Here is a 22517-nt window from a genome sequence, read left to right on the forward strand (position 1 = left end):
ATCACAGTTTGGGAACTATACAAATGACAAGAATCCAATATAACAGAACTAAGACAGAAGCTTGAGCTTCCAAAGAAATATATTACTTTTAGACCACTCATTTATTTATTAAAAACTAAATTATCTTCTATTAAAATTGATCACCAAGATATTAACTCTGCTACCTTAATTCTCAAAATGCTAGCAACTAAGAATAAAATGATTTCTAAGACATACAAACTACTAGTCGCAAGCATAAAATCCCAGAATGCCCTCCTCTTCTCAACCTTTTGGCAAGAGAAAAATCAAGTGATTTCTTATGAAAATAAAAGACTGGCTATTGAAAATATGACCAAGTTAATTCCCTTCAAGCATTTGCTTTACACACAAATCATGATTAACAGTAACGCTTACTACACACCATCAATTCTAAGTAAATTCAACCCCAAATATTCAGCATACTGTCCCTATTGCCCAAATCAAAAAGCTGACATGTTGCACATTTTCTGGAGCTGTAAAAGAATTTACAACCTATGTTCCTTAAGAGTGAGATTAGAAAAAATAGGATAAGAAAAATCCACCTTTTCATGGCAAACAGCTATCTTACATATCACTACAACTAATCTTCCCAAAATTCTTGAACACATTCTCATCACTATGTGTGCCCTCATTAAATTCTGCATCACTACGAACTGGATTGATAAATCCACAATCTCATGGGAAGATTTTCGTAACCTTGCTATCAAATTCATATCCTCCCATAAACTGGCAAACACTTCTATAAAACAAAAGGAATACTATCAAAAATACTATGGATACTTGCTGGACTTAATTCTAAAGAATTAAAAGCTGACATCAGTCCAGCCCAATCTTATAAGCTCCTGTAGTAAGCTATCACAACAACAATACAGTCTAAACTTTCCAGCAATTTATCATGTACTCATTTACAATCTAGTTGGAATTAACAGGGAGTCTGCATACTTCACCTGCACATGTTAATAAGCTATGCTCTCACTTTCATCTTCTTTTTCTTGTTATGAAAACTTAACCTAATAGGTATGACCTTCTACTGTATATAGTGTACATAGTTTTAAGTTTTTTCTTTTTGTAGTAATTGTTAATTTTTTAATTCCTTGTAATTATTGCTATATCCATTGTTGGTAATTGTATTGTTGCCTTTCTTCTTGTTGATTGCATATCTAAAAACTCAATAAAAAGTTTTTAAAAAAATATATAAATGAATGAATTCCACATAATATAAAGGCAAAAAAAGAAAGAAAGAAATTATGTAGTGTTACTATTATGCAAAAAGCCCAGAATTTCCAGACACAAAATATACAAAACGATTAAGAGAGAAATTAGAGGAGAGAAAAATACTTCTGCAAGGAAAAACTGTCAGGAGCTTCAAATGAAAATTTGCATTCATTAATACAATAGATTTGTGAAAAACAGTATACAGATGAAGAAACTTTGATCTGTTTGGAAAAAGAAGCATCTTTGGAAGTGTGAAAATATAAACAACAAAACCTAGAGATATTTGAACAATATAAAAAAGAAACATGGACATGGGAAAGAAAGGGAGATTTGATATGGTGCAATATTTATGCAAATGAGAAAGCCAAATGAATCAATATGAAGATGGCAGTCCCAAAGATATTCAAAGAGAAGTACAGCAAAGGCATCCGGATATGGAAAATTTTACAATTAAAAAAAATATCATCACAAAGATGAAACGTAGAAAAGAAGATTAGTAAAGTGGAAGTTAAAAAAAGAGAAGTTGGAAGTTATGGAGTGCCTACAAAGTGAAGGATTTGGTATAGAAGGTCTAATACTGGTTACATCACAGCGTGATGGAATGAGTCCCAAAAGTAAGGAGAAACAGGAAGATCAGGAAAAATCTGAAGAAGAAATATGGGCATGGGAAAGAAAAATAGATTTATTATGGTGCAATATTTATACAAAAGAGAAAGCAAAACTAACCAATACAAAAAGAGCAGTACCAAAGATATTTAAGAGAAATACAGGCAAAGGAATCCAGACATGGAAAAGTTTACATTACAAAAAATAAGAAGACAAAGTGGAAAAGTAGAAAAGGAGATTAGTAATGAAGAAGTTAAAGAAATAGAAACTGAGGTTATGGAGTACCTAACAAAGTGAAGGATTGAATGCAGAAAGCACCACAACAGGATAGAGCATTGGCTATCCAAATTAAGGGGAAACCAGTGGAACAGGAAGCAATTGGTCAGTTGCCATATCAAGATATTTTGGAGATTTCCTCAGGAAATCAGTATAAACATTCGCTTGAAGTTAGCACGGAAAGGAACAGGAAACTGTGGAAACTCTGATGCAGTCAATGTTGAGGAGTGATAGGGCAGTGAGTTCCCATATGACAAGAGCAACAGAAGGCACGGGATGAAACTAAAGAGAAGGTGCTACAGGAAGATGCTATAGAACTTTTTATAGAATGCCTACAAGAAATGGAAAACAAGGGATGTGCCCTCAGTTTGGAAGAAAATGAGGTAAAAGAAGAGTTGCTTCATTTAACAGACATGGATAGATATATTAATATCGATGAGAGAAATAGACTGCAGAAGGTCAAATAACTATGCACGAACTCCAAAACTGATAAGCACAGTGACAATAAAGTTGTTTGCTGTGGTAATTTCCAGTGTGGTTCCTGTCTCACTGTGCTTATCAGACTGCATAAGGTCAATAAAACCCAAAAAGTCAGAAGTCTGATAAAACAAATGAATGCAGTAATTAGAACTGTCCATGAAGATCCATGTAATATAATAAAAGTAAACAAGATATATTATTATGCTGCTAAATTAATAACTGACAAAGTTCTACCAGAAGAACACAGGATAGTGCGGGAAAGGAAGGGGAGAAATCGAATACCATCATGGCAGTACTGAATAGAGAAAAGTATAAAGCAATTAAGACAAGAAGTGTCACTCTTAGAAGACTATGAAAGAGGGAATAGATCAACAAAAATACAAAGAAAGAGAGATGTAATTAAAGCAATGCACAGTATTAGATCAGACCAGGATCATGCACTATCGCAAATAGCAAACTAAAAATTTCCAGCACAAGTGGAAAAACCTAGAAGATACACAGATAAAGGAAATGTACAAAATAAGCAATTTATTGATGACCCCAAAAGTATTATAAAAAATTGGGAAATAAGGTAAAATGAATTGAAAGACCGCCAAAAAAAGAGGAAGTAGATACATTTTGGAGAAGTATCTATGAAGATCCTGTGGAACATAACAAAGATGCTAAATGGATAGAAGAAGTAAAAGAAAGCATAAGAAGTTTAAAGGTGCAGGATATGAAATGGGATGAAGTAACAGCCAGAGAGATTGAGACAAAGTTAAGAAAAGCCTCTAACTGGAAACCCCAGGCCCACATGCAGTACCTAACTTTTGGTTAAAAGTATTAACATCTTTGCATGAGAATTTAGCCATGAGTAAGAACCATTTATATGCGCACCCTGAAAAGGCACCAACCTGGCTAACAACAGGCAAAACAATGCACCTTCTTAAGGGTGAACCTGCAAGCTACCCTAAATATTATAGGCCGACAACTTGCCTTCTGACGACATATAAACTATACATGGGAATTGATGCTGACGAGTTTACAGTCATTTAAAAGAAAACTCAATTATGGCAGTAGAACAAAAGGGCAATAAAAGAAAGTCATATGGAACAAAGGATCATTTGTTGTTAAATAAAGTCATACTAAAGAACTCTCAAAAGGGGAAGAATTTAAGCATGGCATGGATTGATTATGAAAAAGCATTTGATAGTATCCCACATTCATGCATAAAAGAGTGCTTAAAAATGTATAAGATATACCCTACACTGATTGACTTCATTACAGTGACCATGAAACAGTGGCAGACCACTTTGCAATTAAGCCATGATAAAGGCCAGATTATTATCCCAGGGATAAAAATTCAAAGTGGTATATTCCAGGGTGACTCTCTTTCGCCATTGCTATTCTGCCCTGCCATTAACCCATTAAGCTGCTTACTTAACAACTTAGGCCATGGCTACAATTTGGCTCCTAAAAAACAACAAAGTGTAAAGACTTCTCATCTTCTCTTTGTTGATGATTTAAAACTGTATAGCTCATCAGATGAGGAACCGAAAGCACAGCTGCAGGTTGTCATACTTTTTCAGATGATATTAGAATGTCATTTGGTCTTGATAAGAGTGTAAAAGCAACCTTTAAAGCAGGAAAACATTAGTTTGGGACAAGAATGTCATATGAAAGAACTTGAGCAAGAGGGAGTGCATAAATATTTGGGAATTGATGAAGGATCAACAACAAAACACAAACAAATGCGAATAAGACTTAGTAAGGAATACTTTAAAAGACTTAAATTAATTCTAAAAACAGAGTTGACATCTAGGAACAAAATCCAAGCTATAAACCACTTTGTTCTTCCTGTCCTAACTTACAGTTTTGGAGTGATTGACTGGCCCCAAAATGTGTTGGATAGATTAGATAGGAAAACAAGAAGGATGCTTCATGCTCACCAAATGATTTATAAAAATCAGTCTATACCAAGAGTATATATTCCCCGTTCCGAAGGAGGGATGGGCCTCCTTGAAATTGATTGCATGTACAGATCTGCAATTGTGGGGCTCCACACATATCTGCTGACCTCACAAGACCCAAATGTAGTGAATGTTTTAAAACATGAGGAAAATAAATCTAAGATGACTTCTCTGCTTAATTTAGTAAAAGCATATCGGTGCCAAGCAGGAATAGAAATCAAACCAGAAGTAGATAAAAATCAGGCAGCAACTGAATGTGCGAAAAAAGAAAAAGAAAGAATATAAGGTGAAGGACCAGATCAGAAGGCAAGAAATGTGGGAAAAGCATAAATATAGTTGCAAGTATAGAAAACTTCTGGAAGAACCTCATATTGATCAGGAATGAACAATTAAGGAGAGGCAAATTCAAACCAACAGATGAAAGGTTACTATTGCCAGCCCAAGATAGTGGGCTATACACACGCTGGTTACGCTGGTTTACAAAGTCTATTGAACATGTGGGAGAAACAGACAAATATAGGTTTTGTAAAACTGAACTGGAAACAGTTGCACACCTCATTGCTAATGGCAGAAGGACTGTAAAGAGAAAGGCATAATAAAGGGGCAAGACTGTTGCACTGGGGAATGTGCAAACATTATGATACTGAAGTTGCTGAAAAACACTGGAATCATGAGGCACAAAGTATCATAGAAAATGAAGTTTATATGATATGGGTTCACCCATTACCAACAGTTCAAAAGACAGATGCTAAAAAAACGGATATAGTGGTCCAAGAAAAGAAGACAAAAGTAGCATTGATCACTGAAATACACCCACTGATTACAGTGTCTTGCATACAGAGAGACACAAAGTCATAAAATGTCAGGATTTGCAGGCAGAAATGAGAGCAATGTGGAAGAAAGATACCCAAACAGTTCCAACTGTAGTTGGAGCAATAGGCCTTATAAAGATGAGTCTACAATCGTATTTAGATATGCTAACAATACATGTAACTTAGTATGAATTGCAGAAGTAGTCATTACTGGGCACATTGCAGGTGTTGCGAAGAGCACTACTGGCTGACATCAAAGAGTGAAACAATGCTCATTTCATGAACTTTAGTCGTATTTTGACTTAGGAATGGGGTCCATTCCCGTCACGGTATTAGAAACCCAAAAGACTTGAGGAAATTAAAAGACAGAAATCACATATGTGACCTTCAGTTCCAAATGGCTAAACCATCTGAACTCAATGCACAAACTAACACATCTTAGGACAGAAGCCATGTAACAGAATATATATATATATATATATATATATATATATATATATAAAAGTATGCACTATACATTGATGATAAACATTAAATATTCAACATTTACCTTTTGGACTCAATTAGATAAAGTGATGTAATGCGTCCTGTTGAGTCTAACGTGACTCTGAGGATCCCATTTTCCATGGTAACAGAACCATCCAACTACAATAAAAACAGCAAGCAGAATCAGCTTGTTAGCTTGTTAAGGGATAAAGCAAAGCCAGCACTGCATATTTTACCACATTAATAGATTCAGCCTTGTTCAGTTTCTTACTGTTCCCCAGCACGTAAGGGTCTCTGCATTCCATGCTTATTCAAAACTAGGGGTAGCAAAGGGATATTTTTATAGATACTCAAACTGTTTTTATTATAACAATAATGTCATGTACAAACTTATATGCTTTAAACATATCATATTTTAAGCTAACATTTCATTCTTTATGAAAAATGTTTTGTTCTATGAAAATTCATATCCATCAAATGTAGACCATACTTCATTAGGAAGGGCAGTCCGTGCTTCCACAGTCACTCTCCTGTAGTAACTGCTCATGCACAGCAAAATATTGCTTCACTGCAGGAGGTACTCAACAAAAAATATAGTGCAGAGCAGAAGGGTCCTTAAAACACTGCCCTGCACAAGCAAATACACCAAAGATTTAGTTAAGTGTTTAAAAGTGGTTATTGATTTTCAAGATGAAAAGTGACCACTTACCAGTACTGTCATCCAAAAGATCTGTCAGCTGAAATAACATCTTATTAGTTGTGACACTGCCAGCCCAGCTATCTGGAATTTTGTAAATAATTCTATGTCATTTGTGAATATTGATATGATTTATACAGAACTGTATGTTATGTACTGAGCTTCAAGAATGTAACCATAGCATAGCCTGCTGGAACACAGACGATTAACTTAACATAACTTCAAGAAAATAAGTTTAAATTAAGTGCTTCACTATATGCTATAAAAGTTAGTTTCACTGCAGCAAGAAGATAGGATGTCTAGAGTGAGAAGTTTTTTTCTATTATCCCCGAGAGAAGTATTTATTATATTTAAAATGTAAGGTGTTTTATTGCACTGTGACTTTACAGCAGCTGCACTTCTGAGAGATATGTACTTCTCACACAGAGATGTTAAAATTATGTTACTTTCTGTTAGACTGGGAACTGAAGGCAGGTGACAAAGAGTGATGTCATCCAGGCTAACTCAGCAGTAATATGTGATATTAATTTAACAACTCTCTCTGAGAGGGAGACTGGGCATTTTGTATCTTGTCTTAGACTTAGAAACATCCTTCATAATCATCTGCATTTGCCTTCCTAATAGTAAGTAACTAGGGTACAGTGATATCTCTTAGATACCTGCCACTCCTTGTAAACCATCTTCTGGTTTCTTTGTCCCTCCATTATCTACCTGCCCCCTCTGTCTGTTGTCCCCTCCCATTCCCACCTCATTTCCTGCCCTTAGGGCATATAAGGGGAAGACCTTCATGGCGCCTTTCCTTTTTTACTACCTAAACTCTTCCCTGGCTGCTGCGTGCTCCTGAACCCAGAGGAAAACTCACAACTGTAAGTACCTTCACGTTTTCAACGATGCTTATTGATTATGTATTTTCCCATTACTGTTTTAGGCATTTGTAACGCTATGTCTTATTGTGCTATTTTTTAATTACTGTGCCACTCTTATTGCGCTATTTTTTAATTATTGTGCCACCTGTGTATTAATACAAAGAGTACTGCAATTATTGTACCTGGTAATATACTACTTGTGTAGATCCTCTGATGCCGTTAGCATGTTACTGTCTAGCGTTATAATTTGGCTCAATTGGTTTTAGCGACTTAAAGGGTCTCAATCTTCCCAGCTTGTTACCAAATGAGAATGTATTACATTGCGCATCCTCTCTACCTCAATTGTCGAAATGCTAGCTGCTAGTATATTAATATAGAGAGTACTGCAATTGTGTAACCCGGTAATATAGTAATGGTGTGATGCCTTTAGTGTATTTAGTCTAGCATTCTAATCTGGCTCAATTGGTCTTAGCGACTTAAAGAGTCTCAATCTTCTTAATTTGTTAGTTAAGGGAAACGTACTACATTGTGCATACTCTCTACCTCAATTGTTGAAACACCAGCAGCTAGTGTTAAGCGTTCCAAACTGGCTAAATATTTTTGTTAACATCAGCGTTTCTGAAGTGGCTCACTCCTCTTATCTTGTTTTGACAAGTGAACTCACCATGTTGTATTATTCTCTCTACTTCAACTACTAAAACGCTATCAGCTACCTGTGCATGGTTCCTTCCACGTGGCCAGGGTTGAGCAGTTCTGCAAAGCGAGCATTTCAGCTCCCTTGTTGATGCCTTAGTAGTACGCTTAATCACATTTAAGAAACTAAGTCGGGGGCTTAGTAGCACGCTTAATCACATCCAAGAAACTAAGTTGGGGGCATATGTAAAGTATTTGGAAGCAGTTTGATTAACCTCTTTCACTGCATTAGTCGGGGATAAGGTTAAGCAATACACATTTTATAAGACTCTTGTGAAACTCGTTTCTTTTCTTTCCTTTAATAAATCACACGCACTGATTGCCAAACACGTCTGTGGTTTGTAATATTGTTATATTGATGGTTTAAGCAGTTCATTTTCCTGCCTAGTTTTAAATATTACACCTAACTTATTACTTGTATAACTGTGACGTGTTCCAGGGTGTTTAAATTGCTGCTAGAACTGGTGTTTTTTACTTAGCCTTTTCTGTATTGCTTGTAATGCTACTAGACTGAATGCTTTTTCTCCTAGCCTTTTTGGTGCAATTTCTGTAAGAAAGTATGATTACAACTTTATTATTATTGTAGTACTACTGGCCTACCTAATCTTAACTGTTTATTATAAGTACTTTTGCTGCCTTAATACAATATTAATATCCTTCCTACTTACCTTTTTCACCTTCCTAGCAATCTACCCACTGCCTTCCATTACTGGACCTACCTGGCCTTTAAGGACCGCCTGATCTACTTCAGGCTTTGCCAATTTGGACCATCTTGCTTTTCTGCTGCCCCACTGATTTCTCCTGTTTGTACAGTACTTGACAAAGTATGTTTAACTTTTGACCCATATTGTAAGATAATACCTGTTGATTGTCTTGTAATTTTTTGCCACTGAGTCAGGTAATCCAGCAGCCAGACTCCTCTCCCTGCCCAGTATCACCTGATGGTCCTTTTTCCCCTGTTACTAACTTTTTCTTTCCCCACCTACGTATCCTTGTCTTGGTTACCTTCTGTATCTTTCCTTCTGCCCACTAGGTGGCAGTACAATCCAGCTTTGTTCCCTCGCTGTCTCCCCCACTTGTGCTTGCTTTAGCTCAATATAATTCTCTTTTCTTCTATTTCTCATCTCTTGCCCTGCTGCTTCACCTCCTAGCCCCTACTCTTCTCATCCTTTACCTACTTTAGACTATATCCACTTCTAGCTTCCCTGCTTCATTATCCTCTCTCCTACACCATACCTGCTCTACTAGAAGCTACATACCTGTTACTCTGTCTCCTTCTCTTTGCCCCTTACTGATTGTCTCCTCTGAATCTTCCACCACTTGGTCTGACCCGCTCCGTTCGCCCTACGGGCTCACTCTGCCCCCCTACCCTACCCCTAATTCCCACCCACCCCCAGTGCAGTTAAACTTAAACATCTCTAACCACACCCACTTAACTACTCAGCCTATCCCATTAGACTACTACTTATCAACCCCACCCCTTCTCCAATTCTCTCTATAACTAACCCCACCCTTCAATAAATTTACTTTTCATCCCTCAACGTCTCTGTTACCCCTCCCATGTCACCTCTCATCTATTCTACCTTAAATTTCTCTTATCTTTACTTTGTTTAACCCTCTACATAATCTCTTAACCCTATCACAAATGACCTTCTTACTTAACTATACCCTTAAGAACTTTCTTCTTATTACTTCTTCAATAATATTCCTAACTTCACCCTATGCCCTAACCTACTACGAAAATCTCTCTTTAATTAATAATGAACCGTCCCATCAACAAACATTACCTATCACACAGCTCAACTTCTTCTCCCATAGTAATATAACCTCTACTTCAGTTTACTTACTCCCAAGGTTTCATATATCTTCCCATGTTACTTACTTCTCCAGCAAGATAAGCCCACCCAAGTACCTTAAAAGCATAAAGACTTTACTAAAATATCCCACTCAACTTCTATTAGATGGCGATATTCATCCTAATCATGGCCCAAACCCTCCAATCTACAACAACCCACAAAACGAAACAACTAATTGTGTCTCTACCTCTATAAAACTAGGTAATTCTCTTAGAATAGCTCATCTCAACATCCGTAGCATTAACAATAAACTTACTCAACTGCATGCCCTCTTACAGGTGCATGCATTTGATATCCTTTGCCTTACAGAAACTTGGTTGAAACCCTCTACTCATGACCTAGAAATAACCCCACCTGGATATAACATCCTAAGATGTGACCGTACCACCAAGAAGGGTGGAGGTGTAGCTATCTTATACAAATCTGAACTTCTAATTTCATGCTTCAATGTGTTACTCCCCTCTAATACCAACGCAGAAACCCTTACCATTAAACTCCAACTTAATAAATCTAAATCTGTTTATATAATCTGCACCTATATCCCTCCAGGAAATAATATTAACAATCTTGAAAAGATTCTCAGTAGCCTTTCCACCCTACTACCTCAAGAAACTATTGTACTAGGTGATTTTAACATTGACTGGACTACCTGTAACTCTCCTAATCCTAACTCCCACATAAATCTTTATGGCTTCACTCAAATAATAAACACCCCCACAAGAATCCACAAACCTAGTAATAAAGAAGCTACTCTTGACTGGATACTTATAAATAGTCATCCTGAAACCTATACTTCAGGAACACTTCCAGATGACCTTAGTGACCATGTACTTACCTATATAACAAAACAAAAGGCTCATACACCTATTAATAACACATTTATAACCTATCGTTCCAAAAAAACACTTTAAAGCAGAGAGCTTTCAGAATGAACTAAAGGCCTGTAACTGGTCACCTCTGAAACAACTCTATCTAGATGAAGCAGTTTCTTACTTTAATACCAAGTTCCTACAAATCCTAGATCTCCATGCCCCCCCCCCTTCGCTCTTCCCGAGTTAGGACTAAAACAGCCCCATGGCTCACAAAACAAACAAAGGACAAAATACTCCTACGGAACAAAATATGGGCCAGATGGAGAGCCACTAAGAGCTCTGCTGACCACCTATATTTTAAACAGCTAAGAAATGCAACCAAGAATGACATTATCTTAGACAAGAAAAACTACTATCTCCACCTTCAACAATCACACCCAAATAACCCTAAAAAGGTTTGGTCAGGCATTAAAAAACTTCTCCATCCAGGACATACCAAAACTCCAGCCCCATCTTCAGTTCCCCATAATAACCTTTTGCAAATAGCAGACGCCTTTAATAATTACTTCACAGAAACTATACAAACTCTTGCAAACACAATATCTCCCATTTCCCCCAGCACTTTACAAAACACAGACAGTTCAGTGCCTCCCTTCCATATACAACCTGTGCCAACATCCTTTATCTGTAAACTCCTTCAAAAACTCAAACCTTGCACCCCTTCTGCCGACCACGTACCAGCAGAATACCTTCAAATAGCTTCCAAAGTCATAGCATATCCCATATCCATCCTTGTAAACCGAACAATAATAGAAGGTAACATCCCATCCATATGGAAAGTCTCCCATATAATCCCCCTTACATAAAGGAGGCAAATCCACTGATATCTCCAACTTCCGACCAATTGCATTACTCTCTCCACTAGCCAAAATAATGGCAAAATGTATTCATCATCAACTACTCCAACATCTGCTCCACAATAACTTACTTGCCAACTGTCAGCATGGCTTTAGGCCCTTTCATAGTACAACTACCGCCCTTCTATCTTTTACTGACTGCATTAACAAGAATCTAAATAATAACTCTCTATCTTCTGCACTATTCACTGACCTATCAAAAGCCTTTGATATGGTTAACCACGACTTACTAATCAATGTCCTAAAAGCCCAATCTCTTGACCCACAAGCAATACTCTGGTTTACATCCTATCTAAAAAATAGACAACAAGCAGTGCTCTGGGACAATAATCTCTCCACACCCCTCCCTGTAAACATTGGAGTCCCTCAAGTCTCTATCCTTGGCCCTCTTCTATTTTCCATCTTTATTAATGATCTAAATACTGCTGTTCCTCAAGCCACATGCATACAATACGCTGATGATTCTACCTTAATTTGTACTGCTAAGTCATCTATCTCTCTTCAGACCCTTACTCAAGCAGTTTTTAACACCGTTGAAAATTGGTTCACCCATCACTACCTCTTCCTCAACCCTAAAAAAACAAAATTATTACTTTTTGCCCCCACTCAAAAGTCACCAGAGTTCCACTTCACAATTATCTCTAACAATGGAACTACTATTTCCCCTGACAATACTACACGTCTACTGGGTATAACCTTAGATAATAACCTCAGCTTCATTAACATATCAACAATACTATACAGACTGTCAATAAAAAACTAGGCTCTCTGTATAGAATCAAACCCCTTCCTCACACCACTAGCTAAAACCTCCATTGCCCAAACTCACCTAACTTCTACTCTATTCTATGCTTCCGCCATATACATCAATCTATCAAAACACAATCTAAGCAAGCTTGAAACTAGCTATAATAACATAGCTAGATGTGTCACTGCCACCCCTTTCAGAACCCACCACTGTCACAACCTTAAACAACTTGGATGGTCAGAACTACAAAACCATCTACTGTATAAGCAACTGCTTATCTCACATAATATTCTTCATCACCCAAACAATACCCCAATCCTCTCCAACCTGATCTCCCCATATAGAAATCTTGCAACACTTCGCTCAGCAAATAAGCTATTAATCTCCAATATAAAATCAAACAATAAAGCTAGGGACTCACTTTTTGCTAACATTGTGGGTAAAATCTGGAACAATCTTCCTAGTACACTCACGTCGCTCTCATCCACACCACTCTTCAAGAAACATCTCAAAGAACATCTGAAATTTCATTGGCTTTGTCCCTGTTCTAAACCAGACTAAACCCTACCTTTTCCCCTTAACGCTCTTTTTTTCTATACCCCTTCCTTCTAACCTTTGTCCCCTCTACACCTTTAATCAATAGAATCTAACCTTATTCTAGCCCTTGTGATTCTTGCCTTCTTCTGCTCTCTCTCTCTCTTTCTCAGACCTACTAATCATTATTTTCAGAATACTGAATGTCCTTGTACTCAATTGTATTTTAAACCTTGCACAGCCTGCGAGCTATTAATCACAGAAACAATTCTCTTAAATCTTTTTTAATTTCTTTGTATTTGAATTTAGTCATTTTTTAACTATTGTAATCTTTTTTGTAATTTACTAATGCTTGGAGCTTATCTCCCTGGGCCTCTACTGAAAATGGACATGTATCCAGCTAGACTAGCCCAGCCAACAAATGTAAAATAAAAAAATAAAAAATAAATATAGATAGGAATATAGTAAAAATTAGTTTAGATGTTTTCTGTATTTATTTGAGATTGTCCTGTAATGTTGTTTAAGAATATTTCCTGTGATTTTGAACTCCGAAGTAACTGTGTTGATTGAGTATTGTCTTGTTCTTTTATTATTTATTACTAAATATATTTAAACCTATCTTTGTGGCTGGTATTTATAAAACATATTTAAGCTCTTAGGGAACTTGCATATCTATTTGGTAATACTGTACAAGCCACAACTAAATAGCCTTGGTCACACTTACCATTTGGATAACAGTAACATTACACAGTAGGACTGGTCACCCCTTGTAAGGGCTGATAAGTAGGGGGTTGGTGGCAGAAGGGGGCTTAGCTAGTAAACCTGGGCCAGCCTTCCCTAGGAGTGCATGTGTGTTTGTATATAAATCAAATCGCAAAGTGTGTGTGTGTGTGTGTGTGTGTGTGTGTGTGTGTGTGTGTGTGTGTATATATACACATATATATGATTATGGTCACATTTGTCAAAATGCAAAAATATTGATGCATCAATACACATGTTAAGAACTGACACTGGCACATACAAAGTTAAAAACAAAGAACCAAAAAAGAGTGCATAAAAAACTCCATTTTCTTGGATGGCAACCTCCATCTGGGAGCTGCACCCTCCACACCCCTTGCTAACTGTATCCACTAACTCTCAGATTGTGCAATCTAGAAGAAAAGGAATATTCTCAAGCTCAGAGAAATGCACAATCTCGCACGCCTCTCTATCATGTACTTAGACAACCAAACATGGTCGACTAACTAGATCTCGACGAAAACAGTGCACCCATATGTACATGGGTATTGTCATGTTCGAGTAATGCATACATCAGCCTTCTAAACACTGACAGCAAAAGGTTGAGAATGTGAACATAAACACAGTGATATGCATGTACCAAGGAATACCCTTGATATATGCAATCTTTAAAAAATAATTAATTTTTGCCAGAGGCAAGACCCCTGCATCCCCCACACCCCCTGCAATTTATACTAACTCCAAGATCATGCAATATAAAGAAGTTATGTACTCACCATAACGTTCCATCTGAGTAGATACTTCATTTATCTGCAACCTGTGGGTAGTCGGATCCGAGCCGGCAGCTTTCCAAGCTCCGAGCTCCTAGCTCCTCCCTCCTACCCATAATCCCTTGCTACTAACCACATTACCTCAGATCGGTTATTTTGCCCTATAGGCTAAAGACGGAGAAAAATCTCCAAAGGAGCAATACCTTACCGAGGTTCGGGGGATGGCAGGGGGGGGGTCGGTTGCTGACAAATGAAGTATCTACTCAGATGGAACGTTATGGTGAGTACATAACTTCTTTATCTGAAGTAGTTACTTCACTTGATCTGCAACCTGTGGGACAGAGTCCCCAGCTTACCTAAAGACCCTGGGTGGTCCCTACGGAAGGATATTCCGAAGCACCACAGAGCCAAAGGAAGCCCTACTTCTGGAGATCATGTCCAGCTTGTAATGAGAAATGAACGTATGGGAAGAGGACCAGGTAGCTGCTGAACAAATATCGTCTACCGGAACTCTAGACCAAAAAGCCGTCGAAGTAGCCACAGATCTAGTAGAGTGCGCACGGACGCCAACTGGAGCTGGCTTCCCAGATGAAGTGTATCCCTGACTAATACACTGAGAGATCCAATTTGCCACTGTCACCTTAGAGATTGGTTTGCCCATGGCTGACTTAGCATAAGAAACAAACAACTGGTCTGACTTGCGAAAATCTTTAGTCCTATGCAAGTAAAAACGTAGTTGTCTGTGTACATCCAATTTGTGCAATGTGTATTCACCCTTGTTTTGGAAATTTGGGAAGAAGACAGGAAGGTTAATAGATTGATTAATGTTAGTCTCTGTGGCTACCTTAGGCAGAAAGGAAGGATTAGTCCTGAGGGCCACCCTATCTTTGTGAAAAATAAGGTATGGATGCTTAATGCACAAAGCTTGCAATTCTGAGACTCGTTTGGCTGAAGTAATAGCGACCAAAAAGGCCGTTTTCCAAGATAAAGATTTTAATGGCACTGAGGCCGCCGGCTCAAAAGGTGGCCTTGTTAATGCTTGTAAGACTAAGGTAAAATCCCATGGAGGCACTGCCGGCTTAACAGGGGGCTTCAAGAGAAACACGCCTTTTAAGAAGGTCTTGCATATTTTTGCTGATGCCAAGGAGGCTACGCCATCCCCTACGTGATAATGAGAGATGGCTGCTAGCTGGACCTTAATGGTGGACGCACTAGCTCCCTGTCTAAACAGAAGGGACAGGAAGTCCAGGATAGTAGGAATTGGAACCGTAACGGGGTCTAATTCCTTATCCTTTGCCCAAATGGAAAAACGTTTCCATTTACTGCTGTAGAGCTTTCTGGTAGATGGTTAATGAGCTGCTACCAGAATGGCCTTAACAGGGGACGAGATACCGAGAGTCCTAGCCAACAATGGAACTGGATCAACCAGGCCGTGAGTCTGCGGTTGACCAGGTTGGGAGTGTGGCATCTCGTCGGATGCGAGATCAGGTCTGGTCTGGGGTCCAGGATCCATGGGGGAGCCACACTGTGAGACTGCAGAAAAGGGAACCAGATTTGTCGAGGCCAGAATGGGGCTATGAGAATCACTCTGCTCCCCAACCGACAGGCTTTCTGGATGAACTTCATCATCAGAGGAAGTGGGGGATATGCATAAAGGAGACCGGGTGGCCAAGCATGAACCAGAGCGTCCCTGGGGGATTCCCCTCTGGGGGGAACTATCGCGAAGTAATCGCTGCATTTTGTGTTTAGGGGAGAAGCGAAAAGGTCGCAGCGAGGTTGACCCCACTTGAGGAATATCTGCTTTGCAACAGAAGGATTCAGAGACCACTCGTATGGGCTGAGGAATTCCTGACTCAGCTTGTCCGCTAATATGTTGGACCGTCCCGGAATGTGCATTGCTATCAGAAAGCGGTTGGTGGAAATCGCCCATTCCCACACTCTCATGGCTTCTCGACACAGGGGATAAGATCTGCCCCCCCCGTTTGTTTATATACCAGACAACGGACATGTTGTCCGTCTGGATCGCAATAGTCCCTAGAGGAAGAAGGTGATGAAGCACCTGCAACGCCAAAAGCACTGCCCTCATCTCTAGGACGTTGATATGCAATGCAGTCTCTAGGGGAGTCCACGTGCCTTGGACAGACTTGCCCGCGTAATGTCCGCCCCACCCGAGGCAGGAAGCGTCCGTGGTCAACGTGGCTTTGACTGGGGGAATCACAAAGGGTCTTCCTTCCTTGAGTTCCTGAGCCTGTAACCACCAAAGAAGGGAGTCCCTGCATGCCCTGCTCAGGGAGATCGGCATGTCCAAGGGATGGACCGATAGCAACCATTGGACCTGTATGGTCCATTGTAACACCTGCATTCGCAGACGGGCATGGACAGAAAGGCCGATCGCTGTTGACATAGACCCTAGCGCCCTCAGGACTAATTCTGCTGGAGGAGCGGGGCTCCGAAGAATCTCTAAGACATGTAGATACAAATTGTTCAGCCTGACCGATGTAAGAACCACTTTGCAGATCTGAGTATCCAACCTGGCCCCTATGAACTCTAGGGCTTGAGTGGGGCACAGGCAGGATTTCTTTAGATTCACTGAAATCCCCAAATGACGGAATAGAGATAGGGTGTAATCTCTCGCCACGACCAGTAGATGCCTGTTGGGGGTGGTGAGGAGCCAGTCGTCTAGGTAGGGAAACACCTGAATGCCCTGGAGTCTCAGGTGGGCTGCAACCACTGCCATGACTTTGGTAAACACTCTGGGGGCTGAAGTGAGGCCAAATGGAAGAACCCTGAATTGATAATGACTGGCTCCTAGCCGGAAGCGTGGGGAACCTCCTGGATCGTCTGTCCATTAGTATATGGTAGTACGCATCTTTGAGGTCCAACGAGCACATCCAGTCGTTCTCCCGCAGAAGGGGGAGAATAGATTGGAGGGTGACCATCCGGAATTTTTCCTTGGGTATGAACAGGTTCAGGGACGAGAGGTCTAGGATGGGTCTGAGGTCCCCCATTTTCTTTGGCACCAAGAATAACCTGGAGTAATAGCCCAACCCGGACTGATCTGGGGGGACAGGCTGGATGGCTCTTTTTCTTAGCAACTCTGAAATTTCCAGAGCTGCGGACTCCCTCTGATGGGGTGGAACATCTGGGAGACGTTTGGGTTTGGGGGTGGGTGTGTGAACGATATAGTGTATCCTCTGGATATAATCCGGAGCACCCATCGATCCTGAGTAATGGACTCCCATTTTGACAGGTGCTCCGCCAATCGCCCCCGACTGCCTCCAGAGAGGGACAGTCGGGCAAGCCCTCAGGGCTGTTGCGCGGGTCTATCCGAGAAAGGTTCTCTAGACCCGATGTTACGCGGCCCCCCTCTGCCTCTGGGCCGGCATCCACCTTGTCCTCCTCTGCCTCTAGAAGACGAGTTGTCCGCAGCAGGACGGGATTGCTGAGATTTATGGAACCACAGCTTCTTTTGCCCCCTCTGATTCCTGGAGAAGGATCTTTGGGGGCTAGAGAAGCGGACTCCGACGGCCGACAGAGTCTTCCCATCCTTTTCGCTTTGGACCAGCGTGTTGCGAACTGTTGAGCCAAATAAGGCCGAACCATCATAAGGGGCGTTCGCAAAGGACGCCTTAAAGGGTTCTGTGAAGTCGCAAAGGCGGAGCCAGGAGTGACGTCGCAAAACCACTCTAGCTCCGCTAGCTCTAGCGGCCCCTTCCATGGCATGGGAAAGAAGCCACATAGTTGTGTTTGATATGGACTTTAGAGTGGCTATTCGAGTCTCAAACACCTTTTTGTCTGGGACCGACATGGACTGCGGAGGGGCTGCAGCGTATTCTTTAAGTCATGCTGTAGCCTAATGGTGTGTGCCATGTAGGTCAGCGACCTTATGGCAAAGGTCGCTGAAGCAAATATCCGCTTCCCAATACAGTCCAATGCCCGGGACTCCTTGTCCGGCAGATGGACCGAAGAACTTTCTTGGGCAAGTTCTTTCCTAGTGGCCGCTGCCACCAACATAGCATCAACTGGTGTGCCTTTGGACCAAGAAAGTCTATCAGATGGAGGGCTGAGGACCTTGTCTGGGCGTCTAGGGATAGGCTCCACAGTGTCGGGCTCCCTCCAAGCCCTAGTGGTAATTAAATCCACCAAGGGGTCGGCTGGGGGAACACCCAGGAGGTAGATGGGCCCGCCTCAAAGGCCTCCAGAAATACAGACTCGTCCAGAGAGGGCTTTTGGGCAGACCACCCCCCTCTTATACGCAACATTTCCATGATGTCACAGAAGGAGACATCTTCAGGGGGTGACCTTGGGGAGCCCTCCATATCATCCAAATCCGTATCTGTGGTAATGGACTCGGGGGAGTCCAGGTGCCTCCTTTTGCACTGATGCTTCCGAGGTACCTCTTTGGCGGGGCTGTCCGAAGAGGGCTCATCCGCAGGGTGGTGTTCCTCCATGGGAACCAACTGGAGGGCTTGGGCAGGCTGTCCAGATGGACGGATGACCGAAGACAGACCCTGATACAGTGGGGGCACGGGTGGATCCGAAGGCCCGGTCGGGGACCTGAATGACCTTGACAGTACCCTCTCCACCACCTCAAAAGCCGAGGGAGATTCACTGTCACCAGCCTGAGAAAGTAACCTCCTCAGCTCCGAGGATAGGATCGGGGTCAGAGCCGAAGCAATCGGACCCGAGGCAGTGGTGTGCTCCAACCCAATCGGCGCCGAAGACACAACCACCCCCTCGGATCCGATGCTCAACCCTCGGCCCCGAGAGCTTGGATCCGACAAGCTCGAAGGTATAGTCGGCGTCGAAGACACAATAGCTATCGGCGCCGACGTATCCCCGGATCCGAAAGGGCCTGGATCCGACAACTCCGAGACCCGAAAACGGGTCGGAGAAGGAGCGATCGGGGCAAAAATGGGGGCTGCACTCCCTCCCAAAGGGGGGGAGGCAAGAGCATTCACATCTGCATCTGGGTCTGTAGAAACCTTCGCATCATCCGATCCATGTCTGCTTCGGAGATGCTTCTTGTAGATCGAGAAGAAGTAGTCGAGGCGGGCCGGGAAGGCCACCTCGAAGACCTCGAGGGAGACCTATCCTCCTCCTCTGGCTCCGGGGAAAAAGAAGGTGAACGTAGCCGAGAGGACGAGGATCCGGAGACCCTCACTGGGGACTTCAAGATTTTTTCAGGCGGAGCCGAGGGATGAGACTCGGCCCGCCTATTAGATCTGTGACCCTCTCTGTCTTTGTGCTTCTTCTCCCTGTGGGAAGAAGCACTAGACTCCACAGAGCTTGTACCCAATAAGGGAGGTTGAGTCCCGGGTACAGCTAAGGGAGTAGCCGGCGCCGAAGCTACCGAAGTAGCTTGAACCCAGCTGGGAGAGGAAGAAGAAGCCGAGTCCTGGGGAAGTTTTCCCGCCAGGATCAGCTTGTTCTTCCTGTCCCTGAGTGCCCGGGGGTTGAAGGCCGCACATATCTGGCAGGCCTCCGATAAATGTGCTGCCCCCAGGCACAAAACGCACTGAGTGTGGCCATCAGCTGGGGACAGCTTGTGGCCACACTCAGTGCATTTTGAAAATATGGCCTTAGAAACTTCAGCCATAATGCTGTCTCACACACACACACACACCCAAACACTAGGGGGGGGGAGAGATAAAATTAAACTAAGGAAAGATTAGTTTTTTTTTTTTTTTTTTTTTTTTTTTTTTTTTTTTTTTAGGGGTTTTAAAGGGTTTGGTTTAAAACACACACACACAAATTTAAATAACAAAAAAGAGTCTAAAACAGAACAATCTCACCAAGGCCAGGAGCTCTTCACTAAGAAGCAACAGTCTTTAGCCGTGGCAAAAAACGATCTGGGGTAATGTGGTTAGTAGCAAGGGATTATGGGTAGGGGAGGAGCTAGGAGCTCGGATCTTGGAGCTTGGAAAGCTGCCGGCTCGGATCTGAGGTCGGATCTGACTACCCACAGGTTGCAGATCAAATGAAGTAACTACTTCAGATCGGGGAAAGTACATATTCTTCTACCTCAAAAAATATACAGTCTTGCACATCTGTCGATCATCTGCTTAGTCAACCACATACGTTTGATTAAACAGATGTAAACCAATTACAAATTAGACCAAACACAGGCTACCTATATACATATATTTATATTTGGATGAAAAAATATAGATCTTTATAGATATATTTAATGTCACTCACTTTATTGATATGGCAGTGTGAATGATTCTGAAAACACCGAGTGTTCCATTTATCAAAATTTAAAGATGTGTTCCCAAGTCTCATACCACTGTTTTGAGCTTAGAGGAGTGCTATCTATATCATAATTAGCAGGGACTACTACTTTGGCAAAGGGGATAATGAGGCATTTTTTTGCGTTTAGTTTTAGTCTGTGACTTTGGCACCAGTCATTTGTTTGCATCAGCCAGCCCTTCTGTATTATGTTAACATCATTGGGGACTCTATGAATGCACTACATTTATGGTCATCTGCAAATTTGGTAAGACACAGGCCATCTACATTCACCTGGACCTCAGAAAAACAGATTCTAAACAGTAGAGGACCCAGCACAGATCTCTGTGGTACCCCACTGGTTACTGGTCTACTGGTGGAGGTGGACTTCCCAACTTTGACAGTGTGGGTTCTGTCAGTGAGGCAGTTAGCTACTCATCTAATGACATATGGGTTAATCCCCAGCTGGGAGAGATTCTCAATGATCCCTGAGTTGGGGATTGTGTCAAAAGCTTTGTCTAAATCTAGATAGGCAGTATGTACTGCTTTGCCATCTTCCAGGGCTTTAGTGACATTCTCACAGAAGTCCACCGGGTTTAATAAACAAGAACTACCCTTGACAAAACTAAGCTGTGTCAGGTCAAGAGTTTGAAGGTTGCCTCTGTCCTTTTTGATACAATCCATGAGGACTGTATCTATGACTTTGCAGATAAGGCTGGTTAGACATTTGGCTTAACAGTTCTCAGGGTCAGTTGATGGACCCCATCTGTGCAATGGGATTACTGTTGCTGTTCTCCACTCTGCTGGAACAAAGGCAGTGCTCAGCCTATGGTTAATGAGTGCCAAGTGGTTCAGCTAGATCTTGTTTTAGATTTAGTAAGCAGCCTGGGATGATATTTGGTCCCATAGAGGCTTTGTTTTTGGCCTTGGACAGCACTTGTGTGACCTGGTCTTTGGAGATATTCGGTAGGGGACTGGTGTCAGCAATACTTTGGGATATAACTGGTGGGGACAGGGGCAGGGGGTGCATTTATTGCCAAATCTGTCAGCTAGCAGGTTGGCAGTTTCCTCAGGTTCAATGTGATTGGTACCATCCACTACAAGTTTGGCACACAGCTGGGCATTCCCTTTTAGGTTTCAGACAAAGCTATAGAAAGCCTTATGATTGTCTTTAGCTAAGTTGCTAATTTAGTCTCATAACTAGCCTTAGAAATCTTTACAAGATATCCGATTTGTTTGTTCAAACTTTGGAGGGTATTCTTCCTCTGATTAGGTTTCTATGTGTTTTTAGATATCAGTTTTTTTTTGTTGTTGTTCTATAACTTATTTATACTTGCAGTCCACCAGGGTGGCTTTTTTTTGGAGGACCTGGTTTTGGTCCTGTCAGGCACTGCCAAGTCAGTACATTTTTTTAGGTGGCTATATAGGGCATTTATGTACTCCTCTGCACAGGAGTCATTGTTGGCTCTGTTGCATGGGCTTTAAAACTTTTTATACCTTCACTTAGCAGGCTAAAGTTTGCTTTTGAGACATTTTTTAAATTTTATTTACTCCTGTGGAGGTGTCAGGTCTGATTTTTACTTTAAATGAGATAGATTTATGGTACAACTTTACCAGGGAGGTCACCACACAGGGGTAGTGCAGTGGTCCCCCATGTTGGTGAGCAGTAGGTCTAGGATATTTGAGCCCCTTGTGGGGGTGCAGATCAAGTGTTCCAGGGTATTTGAATTAACAAAGTACAGGAACTCCCAGAGCAATCATGTTTGTGCTCAGGTAAGTCACCCAGTTGATGGAAGGTTAGTTGAAATCTCCC

At 41.4% G+C, this 22517-nt stretch overlaps 1 protein-coding gene across 1 annotated transcript in view; it reads right to left on the reverse strand.

The window, feature by feature from the left end:
* Window positions 1–22517, reverse strand: part of MAN2C1 (mannosidase alpha class 2C member 1) — a 1630015-nt gene that overhangs the window by 463999 nt on the left and 1143499 nt on the right. Inside the window, exon 18 of the mRNA XM_044077185.1 lies at window positions 5907–6001. Coding sequence (XP_043933120.1) covers window positions 5907–6001 — 95 coding nt within the window. The remainder of the gene's footprint in view (window positions 1–5906; window positions 6002–22517) is intronic.

Source organism: Protopterus annectens, chromosome 7.part0, assembly GCF_019279795.1.
Source record: "Protopterus annectens isolate FY-2018-M chromosome 7.part0, PAN1.0, whole genome shotgun sequence".
NCBI classification, from domain to species: Eukaryota; Metazoa; Chordata; order Ceratodontiformes; family Protopteridae; genus Protopterus; species Protopterus annectens.